Source organism: Crotalus tigris, unplaced genomic scaffold (genome assembly GCF_016545835.1).
Source record: "Crotalus tigris isolate CLP2741 ecotype Arizona unplaced genomic scaffold, ASM1654583v1 scf7180000019068.10715455, whole genome shotgun sequence".
Lineage (NCBI taxonomy): Eukaryota > Metazoa > Chordata > Lepidosauria > Squamata > Viperidae > Crotalus > Crotalus tigris.
Window position 1 is genome coordinate 1,847,485 of NW_024097358.1, and position 13,272 is coordinate 1,860,756.

A 13,272-nucleotide genomic window follows, 5' to 3' on the forward strand; every position below is an offset into this window, starting at 1 on the left:
GTTTTCTCTGTTTCTTTTCTTTTCTACTATTTTCTTTTTTCTTTTGCACTTCCTGAACTTTTTTAAATTTAGTTTAAATTGATGGGTCCTTAGTATTCCCTGAGCTTGATCGTTTTCTTGCAGACATTTTATTATTACCCAAACTAGGTAACATCATCAGTGCTAGCATAGAGAGCAAACTCCACTCCCTTTTAACACCAATGATAGTTTGGATAATGAAACATCTGCAAGAAAACCACCAAGCTCAGAGAGCAATCAAGCTCAGAGAATAATTCTTCTTCTCCTCCTCCTCCTCCTCTTCTTCTTCCTCCTCCTCCTCTTCCTCCTCCTCCTCCTCCTCGCCTTGGTGATGTTACCTAGCCTGGGTAATGAAACCTCTGCACCTCATTTCAACCCTGCACTACAAATATTCTCCTTTATTAATTTGTATTATTTTGTACTAAGTTTATTTTAAAAAAAACTTTAATAAAAATAGTTTTAAAAAGCAACATATACACTGGGATCAATCCCCTTTCAAGGAGAGAGTCAAGACCTTTCTCTTGAGTCAGAGCTTTTCCAATTTTAATAGCTTTTTAAAGTTTTCAGTATTTTTCATAATTAGCCACACAGAGTGCTGTATGAGCAGAAAGGTGGGCTGGAAACCAGAGTGGTTCAGCTGCTGCTCTTCGGGGACCATTAATCGCTACCATCAAAAACCTGCCAGAGTGGTACATGTCCCATGTTCGAGGCCCATGGCCTCTGCTTCATTTTGTCCTAAGAAAAACAGATTGTCTTGCCTGACCAAGATCAGTCAGAGATGGAACATGAAACACCAAAAACTGATGATGTTAATGGGTGGTGGCGGCATTTGAAACTCTTATGAGGCAAAGAGGGAGCAGGCACACTGACGCTTCAGAGAACTCTTTGTCTAAAAGAAAACGTTACAGACCGTGGTTGCATTAGAAAGACCTGGAATTGCTCCTCCTTTATGCTACCCCATCCTCTCCTCTTCAAGCTGGACAAAGATCTTCCATTTTATTAAGCTGGTCAGGAGCCAGATAGCACAAACAGTGCTTGGCACCCTGGTTGCCGATGTATGCTTGTGCTCTTAAAATACACAGGAGACAAGAAAAGTGGAAACTGGTAATAGACTATGAGAATAACCTTGGGAGACGGGAGAAAGAGCTGCAGCTTAGGAAACAGTCTGATAAGGGAACTCTGAGTCTAAAGCAGGAACGCAATTGGATAAAATACACAATAAATTGGGGGGGGGGAAACGGGTACGTGTGGTCAAATCATTAATTCCAAAAGGCCTAGTTAAAGAGAAGAATGCTATAGATTGTACACGTTCTGGAGGTGTATCACCCATTGCCTGGATGAATCCTCTTCTGATCCTCTCTAGGCCATGATAAACCATAGATGTTTGAGAATGGCTCAGGAAACTAGGTCACAGCTCAGCTCATATTGACATTATAGGTTCCCGTAAATCCCTGATGAGATCATAAGCTCCAGAAGATCCTTTTTAGCAAATTAGGATCAAATGAACCTTCTGGAAGATTGGAAGCCTTACAGGAAGCCTTTCAGGTTTCTGGTTATTTTTCTTGTCTTTTTCTCTTTTTTTTCGGACGCCGAGCCAGAGTCTAAGTCACTTACAGTGATTGTTCAGCTCGGCTGGAACTGTGGATGACCTTATCAGAATCATTTTGGCCTTAATTGTACCTTAAATCCTTCAGAAGGCTCCTTTCCTGAGCAGACATATCTTCTTGTTCCATTAGGGATGACCCACCAGCTGGTACATCCCCTGAAGATAATACCTGTAGTTGACATTTTATCATTCACAGCTTCATTCGAAAAGGTGAGGAAATATTTCATGGGCAAAGCAGGTGCAGCAGAGCGGGCTGGAAAAGGTTCCGTCACATAGAATCAAAGTCTACTGGTGGCCTCTGGCTTTTCAGCTGTGCTTTGTTATGCACTAGCAAAAGGGACTGACGCTGTCTAGTCCCTTGGCAGCATGAGAGCATCTGCTATTTTCTTCCTCTGGAGAGTATCTGGATACAGAATACTCCCTCAGGTAACCAGAGAGGGAACTAGTAGCTTAAAGAAGGAAGTAGGGAAAAAATAACCCCCCCCCCAAAATCATTTGGGCTTGAGATTGATTGATTGAAATTAGAGCCTGCTGCATTTTTTAAGATTCATTATCCTACGATGCGATATCGTACAAGGAAACATTGCTTCTCCGGAATGCATCACCCTGCACATTCTCAAGGATTGGTGTCATTTTAGCTGATCTTACTGCCAACCTATCGCTTCGTTATATTTAAATACATTTGCATATAAACAGTTATTGCTTTTAAGCCCTGCATTTGCTTTCTCAGTAGCATCTGGCTGGGCCTCTGCTACTTATGTTCTTAGTAAAATCTCCTTAGGAGTAGCTTTTTCAAAAAAAAAAAAAAGATATTGAGAAATATCACTTCAGATTACAGGGTTCTCCCCCTCTTTCCACTTTTGGAGGGGTGGGAGTTGGAGGTAATATCAGGATTGAACAAAGAATAAATTGAGAACATTCCGATGCTTAAGGCGGCTCTGGATTTTCAAGACTGCTTCACCACGTTTCCTAGTAAAATACATGGGTAGATTCCATTGGGGGCCAAATCCATTTAGGGTTAGGATTAGGTTCTCGTGAATTTGGATAGCAAAGCAGACATCGCCAATAGATTTGTGACTTGGAGGGCTCTGACTGTTCAAGGCTGACTTATCCATGTTTCCTGGCAAAATTACATCGGAAATGAATTTGGAGAGCTTAACAGACATCATCAATAGATTCATAGTGCATCAATATGGTTACTAAAGTTTTGACTTTTTGGGTGCCTTATCCATGTTTCCTGGTAAACTATGTGCTAAAATCCCATTTGGGGTGCAAATCCACTTAGGTTTAGGGTTAGGTCCCCATGAATTCAGAGAGCAAAAACCTTCCCTCAAATAATTTTATCTGTGTTCTTATTTGTTTTTCTTTAGGAAATAAAACTAATGTTATTGCTGTTCTCTTAGGAGCCTGGGAGAATCTCCTGGGTACAAAATTGACGGAGTGAAAGTCCAGTAAACTAAGACTCCATCTGCATAAGATGCAGCAGTATATTAGGGAATGGCTTTTCTTACCTGATTGAGTACTTGCCTCCTGTCTTGAAGCAGGTTATATTTCTTGGATCAGACTTTCTTGGCAGCTGCTGAAACTTTGCAGCATCTGGTGAAGTTCATTTATTTATCTTCCAGGCATTTAATGGGGTATATATTGTTTCTTTCCAATCCCAGAATTTTATTAATACAATCCTACGAGGAAAGCACGGCTTAGAGAAAGAGAAAACAAATAACGCAAATGAGGTATATTCAGCACTACCAGATCTGGGCTGCAAATATCCAGACGATCAACCAAATTGCTGTTGTCTAGAGGACAATCAGATGTTTTGCATCCCAGATCTGGTACATGGGCTCCATTGCTGAAGAGGGATTTGAATCTGGACCTCCACTAGTCTTAGTCCAACATTCTAATCACTGTATCAGCTTGGCTATCCCAATACAGCTTTTGGAGGAAAAATTCCAACCGTCCATTACATTTAAGAATCAAGAGTGTCTATGGACATTCTCACTCATCCAGGTCATGGTTATCCCAAAGGTGCTATTTTTCAAAAGGCAACTGGACTTTCTTAGTTTTGTTTGAAGACGTTTTGCTTGAAGACATTTCTCTTCTCATCCAAGAAGCTTGATTCACCCTTCTGGTGTAGGGGAAAATGCAGTTCTCATGTTGGTCTGTTTTAGATTGAATTACAGCGCAGGGGATAGAGGCATATTGGCTTGTAACTTCAGGTAGTTAAATGACTCTATTGTTTCCCCCTTCCATGAATAAAAGCCAGACTGGATAGCCACCAAATCTAATTTCCAGAAGTTCTGCACCTGATCTTGAGAATAACTCAATAAAGGGGCACAATTCCCATCAAAATACATAGTCATTCAATATCCTGCAGCAGCTCCATAACCTAGTGCCTGCTGACCAAAGCAGTTGTCTCAATTTGTTTTAAGGTAGGGCTGGCTCTCTACTCTATGGAGATTTTTTTCTCCCTACTTGTCCTTCTAAACAATCAAGTATTGTTACATTTATTTATTTAATTTGATTGGCTGCCCAACTCCAATGTTGTTGTTACAGTATTTGAAGTAGAAGAAGGACAGGCATGGAGCTTGGGGATGGAGTCAAGGGAGGAATCAGCCTGGAGTCATTATGTTCCCACAAGCAGTTTAAGTCTAACCTCTCTTGAATTCCACAAACTCTTATCTAGCACCACATTAGTGTTGACTTTTAGTTGACTAGATTCTTGTGTATAGGCACGAGCAATAAATCAGCTTAGCTGAACTTGTGGTCGTGATTCTTCATTTGAATTTTAAAAACTTCAAAAACATTATTTTGACTTCAGAATTATGTACACTTGAGAAAAAGTAGTCATTGTTGCCTTATTCAAGTTCAGATCAGATAGTATTTAGCTGTGTACCTTTCCTATTTATTAACTGGTATCTCAGTAGCAGATTTCAGCTTATTGGCTACAGCAGTGATGGCGAACCTTTTAAAGACCGAGTGCCCCGCCCCCACTCTGCCCCCCATCCCCTGCCCCGCCTGCCCACAGGACCACTCACCGCCTCCAGGGCCCGCTGCAGATCGCCCAGGCAGCCCAGCAGCACTAGGGCAGCCACACTCTCTGCCCGCACCCTACAGCATCAACTGTGTTGATGGGGTGTGAGGGCAGAGTCTTGTCTACGCTGCCTGGCTGCCATGTCCTTGGCTGCACTGCTCCATGTGGGCCACGCTCGGGGGCGACTCTACTTCAGGGGGGCTGCTGGAGAGGAGGGGGTCATGGGGGAGGCAAGTCTGGGGCAATGGCACGTGTGCCCACAGAGAGGGCTCCGAGTGCCGCCTCTGGCACCCATGCCATAGGTTCGCCACCACTGGGCTATAGGAAAGAGCAAATGCTTTGCGATCTGCAGAATAAATTGAAGGTAGATCAAACAGTTAAAATTACAGGATCAAGAAGACAATTCAAGAGAAAGGAACAAAGCTGTTATAGAGCTCGCGATACTGTACAAATCCTCAAGCCCATTTTCCTTTTCTTTAAAAATAAAGTTTTAAATTAAGGCATTATGCTAACAACAAAGCAAACTGTGAAGGATGTAATAAATTGCTTGATGCAGAATGAGCGATAAAATCCTCAATACTCCTAGCAATCTATAAAGAGTCTGTAACTTGTGCTTGGTACAAATACCGTTACTCTTTTACAAAACCAGATAATGATTTGGGTTTTATTAGTTGGAGATGAGACTCCCTCCTGGCTGTTCACACAAGACTATATCATTTTTCAGCTGTTACGGCAAGTTCAATCATGGGATACTGCAGTTAAAGCATATCAGGTAGCAAATGTGGGGAGGTTGTGTTGCTAAGGATTGTGGAGCTACTGTAGGAGAAAGCTGGATTATACTGGAAGTATGAGCCAAAATTTCATAACTCAGTTTGAGTTATTAGCTATCTAGCTATCTAGCTCACTGTTCTGTTCGCCCACCGTTAATCAGTTCCCAGATGTTACTTTTATTTTATTTGTCCTCAAAACAGAAAAAAAAATGTAAATAGAAATTCTTAGCACTTGTAAAATATTTATCTATCCCATATTTGATCACATTTGACCATGTTTTTATGCCACATATGCAGCCACCCCATTCTGTAGAAATGAAATAACAGCATTTCTAAGTACTCAAAGATCTAAACCAAGGGTCTTCAAACTTGGCCCTTTTATGACTTGTGGACTTGTGGACTTCCTCAGCGTGCATGACTGAGGAATTCTGGGAGTTGAAGTCCACAAGTCATAAAAGGGCCAAGTTTGAAGACCCCTGATCTAAACCCTGAAGCTGTGTTTGCATGAAAGAATTATATGTGGTTTGTTTACAGTTCAGTACATTATGCAGATTCAGAAAATTGGGTTGGTGACCTTGGTACAATTACGCACCTCAATTTTCTGACTTCAGACCATATACTGGACTTTAAACAAACCACATGGGTCAAGATTGCAGAATCTTGGCTAACGTGTGGTTGATTAGTGTATGACTTAGTGTGTTGTATGAACCTGAGCAACTGGATTAGCTCTAACTCTACCATGGGTGAACACAGCATCTACTTTATTTGATAAAAGCCCCAATTTCATTCATGAGTTCTGTTCTACCATCAGTGGAATCTGATTGAATTGTTTGGGGGATATTATTGATGGGGTTTTGTCTATTCCCCCCCCCCCGATTAAGTATTCTTTTAAACATGAATAAGCTGCCCAGAGTCTGATGGCTTGAAAATCCAGTAAACAAAAATAAATTAAATAAACTCCAGAGCACTTAACTTTGAAATGGAAATGCCCTATTCATTTGCCTAATTCATTTTATAAAAGCAATCTAAGCTGCAGGTTGCTATCATAGCTTGTGACTGGATGGGCTTGCAGAGGGCTCAGTAAATCACCTTGGAGAGCTAATAATCAGAATAGTCAGTTGCAAATGATAACATTTACAATGTTAACAGGATGATGTTAAATAATAACAGGAATCCTGCCTCTTCAAAAACAACTAAACAATAGAATAAGGGAAGCCACATCGGTTGAAATGGCTGATTCGTCATCTATAAAATTAATAACGTATGTATGCTATTTTCATTTTGATACTTTAATAATACTTTAATGCAGACTAGAGCTGGAAGGGACCTTGGAGGTCTTCTAGTCCAACCTCCTGCTCAAGCAGGAGATCCTACACCGTTTCAGACAAGTGGCTATCCAGTCTCTTCTTAAAAACCTCCAGTGATGGAGTACTCACAACTTCTGGAGGCAAGTTGTTCCACTGGTTAATTGTCCCCCCTGTAGGAAGTTTCTCTTTAATTCCAGGTTGCTTCTCTCCTTGATCAGTTTCCAGCCATTGTTTTTCATCCTTCTGTCCAGTGCTTTGGAGAATAATGTGATCCCCTCCTCCTTGTGGCAGCCCCTCAGATACTGGAATACTGTCCCCCCTAGTCATTCTTTTCTCTAGACTGGCCATACCCAAATCCTGCAACCATTCTACATATGTTTTAGTCACCAGGCCCTTAATCATATTAGCTGCTCTTCTTTGCATTTTTTCCAGTCTCAACATCTTTTTGGAATGTGTTGACCAAAACTGGATTTCCAACTTGTCTGTACAGTATTAATATACACAGGCTGTCCACAACTATGACCACAACTGAATCCAAAATTTCTGCTGCTAATCAAGACAATTGTTAACTGAGTTTTGCCCCATTTTATGGTCTTTTTGCCACAGTTGTTAAGTGAATCACTGCAGTTGTTAAGTTAGTCACACATCTTTTTGAAAAACAGTCTTAAGTCCCTTTTTCCAGTGCTGTTGTAATTTTAAATGGTCACTAAATGAATTATTGTAGGTCAAGGATTATCTATAATTTCTAAGATGCATGAGAGGGCCCAAATGTCTTCTTTATTTTTTATTTAAAAAAAAAAAAACCTGGTGTGCTTATGGTGAGATCAAGGCTTTTAAAACGGTGGAAAATTTCCAGCACTTTGTGGAATAACCATGTAATAACAATAACAACAATTATAACAACAATAATGATGATGATGACGATAATGATGATGTTGGAAGGGACCTTGGAGGTCATCTAATCCAACCCCCTGCTCAGGCATGTGATCATACATGGCTTCTAGTAGTGCCCATGGTATTTTTCTCTTGCAACTTTATTTCTGTTTTTTCAATTTTTCTTGCTCTTCTTCAGCCTCCGGTGATTTATATGACCCTCAGCCTCTATAAACGGAATCTAGTCTTTCATTCTCCATCTCATTCTAATTATTTGAAACTAACAAGCAAATGTTGCATAACAATACCATTTTATTATCTATTAATAGATGGCTTGAGGTTTGATGCTTTTTTTTTTATTTCTGCTTTGTTTTGTCTTGCCTGAGTCCACATTGTTTCAGGGGACGCATATTGTTGATTGCCGCACTCCAGTTATGTTAACGCCGATGAGTTATTTAAAGCAGCATGCACTGTGTACTTTCTCTTAGGTCCTACTATTAATCGCTTTTAAGTAAAAGAGCTCCCTATCTATCTCTCATTGTAAAATAAGATTGCTCCTAATTTTGTTAAATCCATCTGCACAGGGGCTTGCTGGCAAAGAGAGTGATAATGAATACAGTGAGGAATGAATTTCCTCAAATAAACAGCTCTAGAGGTTTGGCTTCCGTTGCTGCTTTCTAAAATGGAAGCATAGAAGGAGAAGAATCCAGAACTGTTTTGGCTCTGATGCTTTTTTGTAGTAGAGATTTTCTATTATTATTTAGGCTTTTCTTCTTTTTCTTCTTCTTTGAACCCAGTCAGCGGTGTTCCTTGAGTGGAGATGACTTGAACAGGCAGTGGTTGAACCCCAACCCTGTGCACCACCCCACCATTTACCACAGCAAGGGTCTTCTTTATTACCTCAAGAGCCAGGGACGAGTTCCAGTGGTGAGTCATTGCCATTTTTTTTTTACTTTTGTCTTTGGGGCATCCAAGATGGCGGCTGTGATCATGCAGTGGACTCTGTTGCATAGACGTGTAAAAAAAGGTGGGGTTTCAGTCAGGGCTTGGGGCTACCTTGGTTTTCTTGTCCCCCCCTTCTCTGAAGCCACCCCTGAATGCAGATTTAGCTTTATATCATTATGGGTTTTGTTTCGCTTTAATTTGATGTGATGTGTAACCTTGCCAGTAGATAAACCATGTTTTGTTTTGAAGCAGTAAATAATCATTTGAAACCATGGCTTTGGGGATAACTAACTGCAGCTGTGGCTTATTTCCGATATGCTAATTAGGACATGAGATTTGCAATTTCCTGGCTTATTCTTGGTTTGTTTGTTTTTAATTCTCCCTAAACTCCTGCCAACCTGCCAAGAAACAGCAGATAAAAATGCTGGAAAATAAAGCAGGAATTGGCCAAACATATTTTTTTTTTTGTCTGCAAGACTAACTTTGATTTTTTTCAGGATTGTTCGAGCAACTGTGGTTAGTATAATAAGTAACCATGCCTATAATTCTAGCCTACAGTAAAATACATCCTGTTTGTTCTTTTCCTAATATAAGCAATTTATCTAATGTAAGGTTTTTAATGGGCACTTTTGTGATTTTTTGGGGGTACTTTGTATCCAAGTTTTTCTTGTAAAGTTCTGGAACCTATTACAATGCTGAGGAAAAAGCTAATTTCAGTTTACAACTGCAACCAGGTTTTTGTATCAATCTGTGTCTCGTTTTTTCTTAGAAATGCTTATTAAGGTGTTGCAAAGATATTCCTACCTCTGTTGTGGAGAGTTTGGAGGGTATCATAATTTTCCAGAGACAAATTTTGTCTTCTGAACACCAGGCTCCATTTGCAGAGTAAAATACTATAAACTGCTAGCCTGAGAATGCCCATGAATAAGCATAATCTTGAAAGCTATATTCAGTGGAACTGAAAAGTAGCAAATGCACAACAAACATCCATACCTCCCCCCAAAAAGTCTTTGCTACCTAGAATCCAGAACGACCTAGAGATTTGTGTGTTTTTTTCCCAGGGGCCAGTGCAAGCTATCAGCAAACTTTGCTTCAGACGTGGCTATTGATCCTTCTGTTTCACTCTTTCTCAGCCTTCAGAACTGGATTTTCCTTGTCTTTGAAGAGTTCATTGATTTTACTTAATACATGTTCAACCTCTCTCTCCTGCCCTGCTTTCTCCTTGCTTTGGAAGTAAGCTTTTTTTCCCCCACTATAAACTTTCCAAATAAAGTTCACCAATGTAAATATTAACAGTGAAGTACAAAAATGAAGTTATGAAATAGTTTTAATATCCAGAGAAGGAGCAGCCAAAAACAATCTGTACCCCCCCCTTTTTTTTTAAATTAGGGTTATGTAAAACTATAACTGAAAGTAGATTAGAATGTGGGTAAAATTCCTTGACTTTTTGGACTCTGATTTGGGATCCCTTTTGATGTAGCCTTTTTGGTGTGTGATCCTCTTCCCTGTGATGTGATTATCTAGAATTCACAATGACAATGTGACGTTGTACGTGATTACTGTCTAAGTTGATATGTCCGACTACAGTGTAAGTTGTCAGATATGTGATACCCATCCTCTCAGTTTCATAGTTTGGGTGGGAAAACACAGAATCAACCCTACTTTTCTATTAAAATTATTTAGATGCAGATCACACACCATGTCACATTGGATATTTGTGAAGTGATTTGTGCATCACTGTGGTTTTACTAAATAGTTAATTATTCTCTACTGCACTAATCATTCTGTCAAATACTGCTGGTATTAGGAGATGCCCAGATCTCTCTGTTTTAGTTTTCTTCTCTTTATTTTTGCAGATACAGGATTTGTTGCTTGGTGATTTTTTTTTTTTTGACACAGAATGAATATTACATATTTTCTTATAGTTGTTTCCTGAAATATAAACATTTTTCTCTGAACGTTTGCATAATATTTAGCTTTTTTTGTCAAATATAAAGATATATATTGCTTTGGCATTTTTATCCACCTATCAAGCTGTTTCCAAAGGCCTGAGACTGAAAGATGTTTTGTCTGATGATATTAAAGGTATTGTTGCAAGATGTTAGCTGTTTCGGGTAAAACTGCCTTTCGCAATTGACTGGTGGTGATTTTTGTCAATGCCGATGGGATGCTAGTGGTGCTCCAGATGTTTTGGGATTACATCCAAGGCACCTGTTAGTATTAATACTATCTATGTTTCCTTTTGCCACAGAATAGTCACACTACGTCCATTGTAGATCTTTGTATTTTGTGATTTCCTCTAGTTCTTTTCTCTTCTGCTGTCTCCACTATCCAGATTTTTTTGTCTTTCTTATCAACAGTTGTTAAGTCTGGGGTATTATGTGGCTGGTGCTTTTTAGCTCCACCATTTTCTAAGTCTTTATGTAATTTGTGGTCTTACCTGTTCTTGCTTGTAGGCAAGTGGTATTTCTTGCACATCTTCCAATGCACCATTGAAGTTGCTATTTTGTCATGCTGTCCTTTGTAGTCAGTCGGTGTGATCTTGCAGCAGCTAACTAGGTGACTCGCTGTTTCTTCAGCTTCTTTGCTGAGGCAACATTTGCTGTGTGTTGCTGTGTTCTCACTTCTGGCTTTCTATACATTTTTTCTTAAGGCTTGGTGTTGTGCAACCAGAATCCCTTGGTCTCTTTCCTGCTCTTAGCCATTGCTAGGTCTTGTTGTTGTCTGCTTTGCCTGCTGTTTTTTTAATGTTATACTTTGCCAATATATTAATATTGTTAATATTACAAAATTTGGAAAAGCACGTATTTTGAGGGATATATTTCAGATTTATTTCAGATATCATTTGAAGCTGTACAGTAAGATACAGCTGATTGCTAAAGAAGGTATTAGTTTCTCTCCTTTTGCTACCTGGAAAACTTTGCAAGCAAGTTCTAGGATTAAGTAAAGCAATGTTGGGGAATTAGAGGTTAATTACACTTCTGATTTCTTTAAATAGTATTTCCCTTTCCTTCTGGGGATGTAGGTTTAAAGACACCCAATCTGTGTTTGTATCAGATATTACTAATCCTGGAGGGAAGAGATTGGACGTTATGTATGCCTGATGGGTATTGACTTCTTATCTCAGCAAAACTGGACAATGGATTGTTCTTCAAAAGCCAGGGTCAATATTAGCCCCCTGTGTGAATAAACCCCAGTTTTCCACTGTGATGAGAGTCAATAACTGCTTATAAAGGCTTATAAAATTTGGTGTAGGCAAAAGATGTGACTATTATCTATTCCTGTAATAGCAGAAGCTAGGCAAATGGATTACATTAGGGGATGACTAGGGGAGAAACACAACAGTTAAACTGGGAAGGTAAGTCACATTCTCTTCTTTGTGACACTGAGATTTTACAGAGTGAAATAACAGCATACAAAAATGTTTTCACATAATTGCTGGCCTATGCAATGCTTCAAATTGGCATGTTGTATGCTATGAATATAGAGAAACGCAAGAGGTATTTAATTGCTTTGCAAACTACAGGTTTTGATTTTTACAAGATGGATGGCAAGGGATGTTTAGAAGCAAAAAAGCATGTTATTTCTCAGTATGTTATTTAAAGAACTGGTCTTTAAAACATATGTGGATACTCTAGCTTTAATCTGGGTTAAGAAAGACTTCATTTTCCTAAGGAATCTGTGAATGGTAAATGAGAACGCAAGTGGGATGCTTGAGTGCATAAAGTTAATATGGATCTGTAGTTGAGGTAAGCCCACTGTTATCAGGGTAATTCTGTTGTTTTTCTGGATCTGTGAAGAAAGCAGAGCAATGCACCCCCATACCATATTTAAAAACTGCCTAAGTTGCCTTACCTAGAAGCAACAGAGCATCATTTGTAACCCAAATGCTTATATTGTGTTGTGCAATGAACAATTATGGAAACATACAATGTCACTGTTAGAACTTACAACTGGGTACTCTTATTACTTCTTCGGTTAGGTTTATACCCAAGCTTTGCTTACAAAACTCAAGGGGGCATGCATTCCCCTTCTCTAGTAATTTCTCCAAATACCCATGATGTAGGAAAGGAAAGGAGTCCCTGCGTGGATTTTACTCTGCTAGTCATTGCCAACTACAGAGAGTAGGGCTCATTTCAAGATGGACAGTATTCAAGATGGACGGAGTTTAATATTTACATGTTACCTATATGTAAGAGTGTAGGTCTATACATATGTTGTATATAGTATGTTTTAAATGAGTGTTATGTAGGTGTACACTTTGAGAGGAAGCAACTAAATTTCATTTTTAATGTGTGCCATTGTGCCTAGGGGAAAAAAATGACAATAAAGCTTATCTATCGATCTATCATTTCCATTTCAAGGCCCCTAAGCCAGCACTGTCCGAAGACACTCCTGCAGTCATGTGGCCAGCATGATGCTGTGGAGGGCTGTTTCCTTGCCACTGAAGTGCTACCTATTTATCTACTCTCATTTGCATGCTTTCAAACTGCTAGGTGGGCAGGAGCTAGGCAAAGATGGGAACTTGCCCCATTGCACAATGCTTGGAACTCAAACCCAGGCAGTTGGCTTTCTAGCCAACAAGCCCACCATCTTAACCAGTGAGCCATCACACCACCCTTGATGGAGGCTAGGCTGAAAATCAAAATCACCTCTTGTCTTGCACATCTGAATATTGATGAAAGTGGGTTCTCCTTAATCTAGACCCTAACCACCATTACC

The 13,272-nt window shown here is 39.6% G+C and overlaps 1 protein-coding gene across 3 annotated transcripts in view; it reads left to right on the forward strand.

Moving 5' to 3' along the window:
- Positions 1–13,272, forward strand: part of AGBL1 (ATP/GTP binding protein like 1) — a 266,603-nt gene that overhangs the window by 125,166 nt on the left and 128,165 nt on the right. For all 3 annotated transcript variants that reach the window (XR_005558631.1, XM_039359254.1, XM_039359255.1), the window contains exon 19: positions 8,403–8,532. Coding sequence is in view for 2 of the 3 variants with exons in the window: in XM_039359254.1 (XP_039215188.1) it covers positions 8,403–8,532 (130 nt within the window). In the remaining variant the exon portion in view is untranslated. The remainder of the gene's footprint in view (positions 1–8,402; positions 8,533–13,272) is intronic.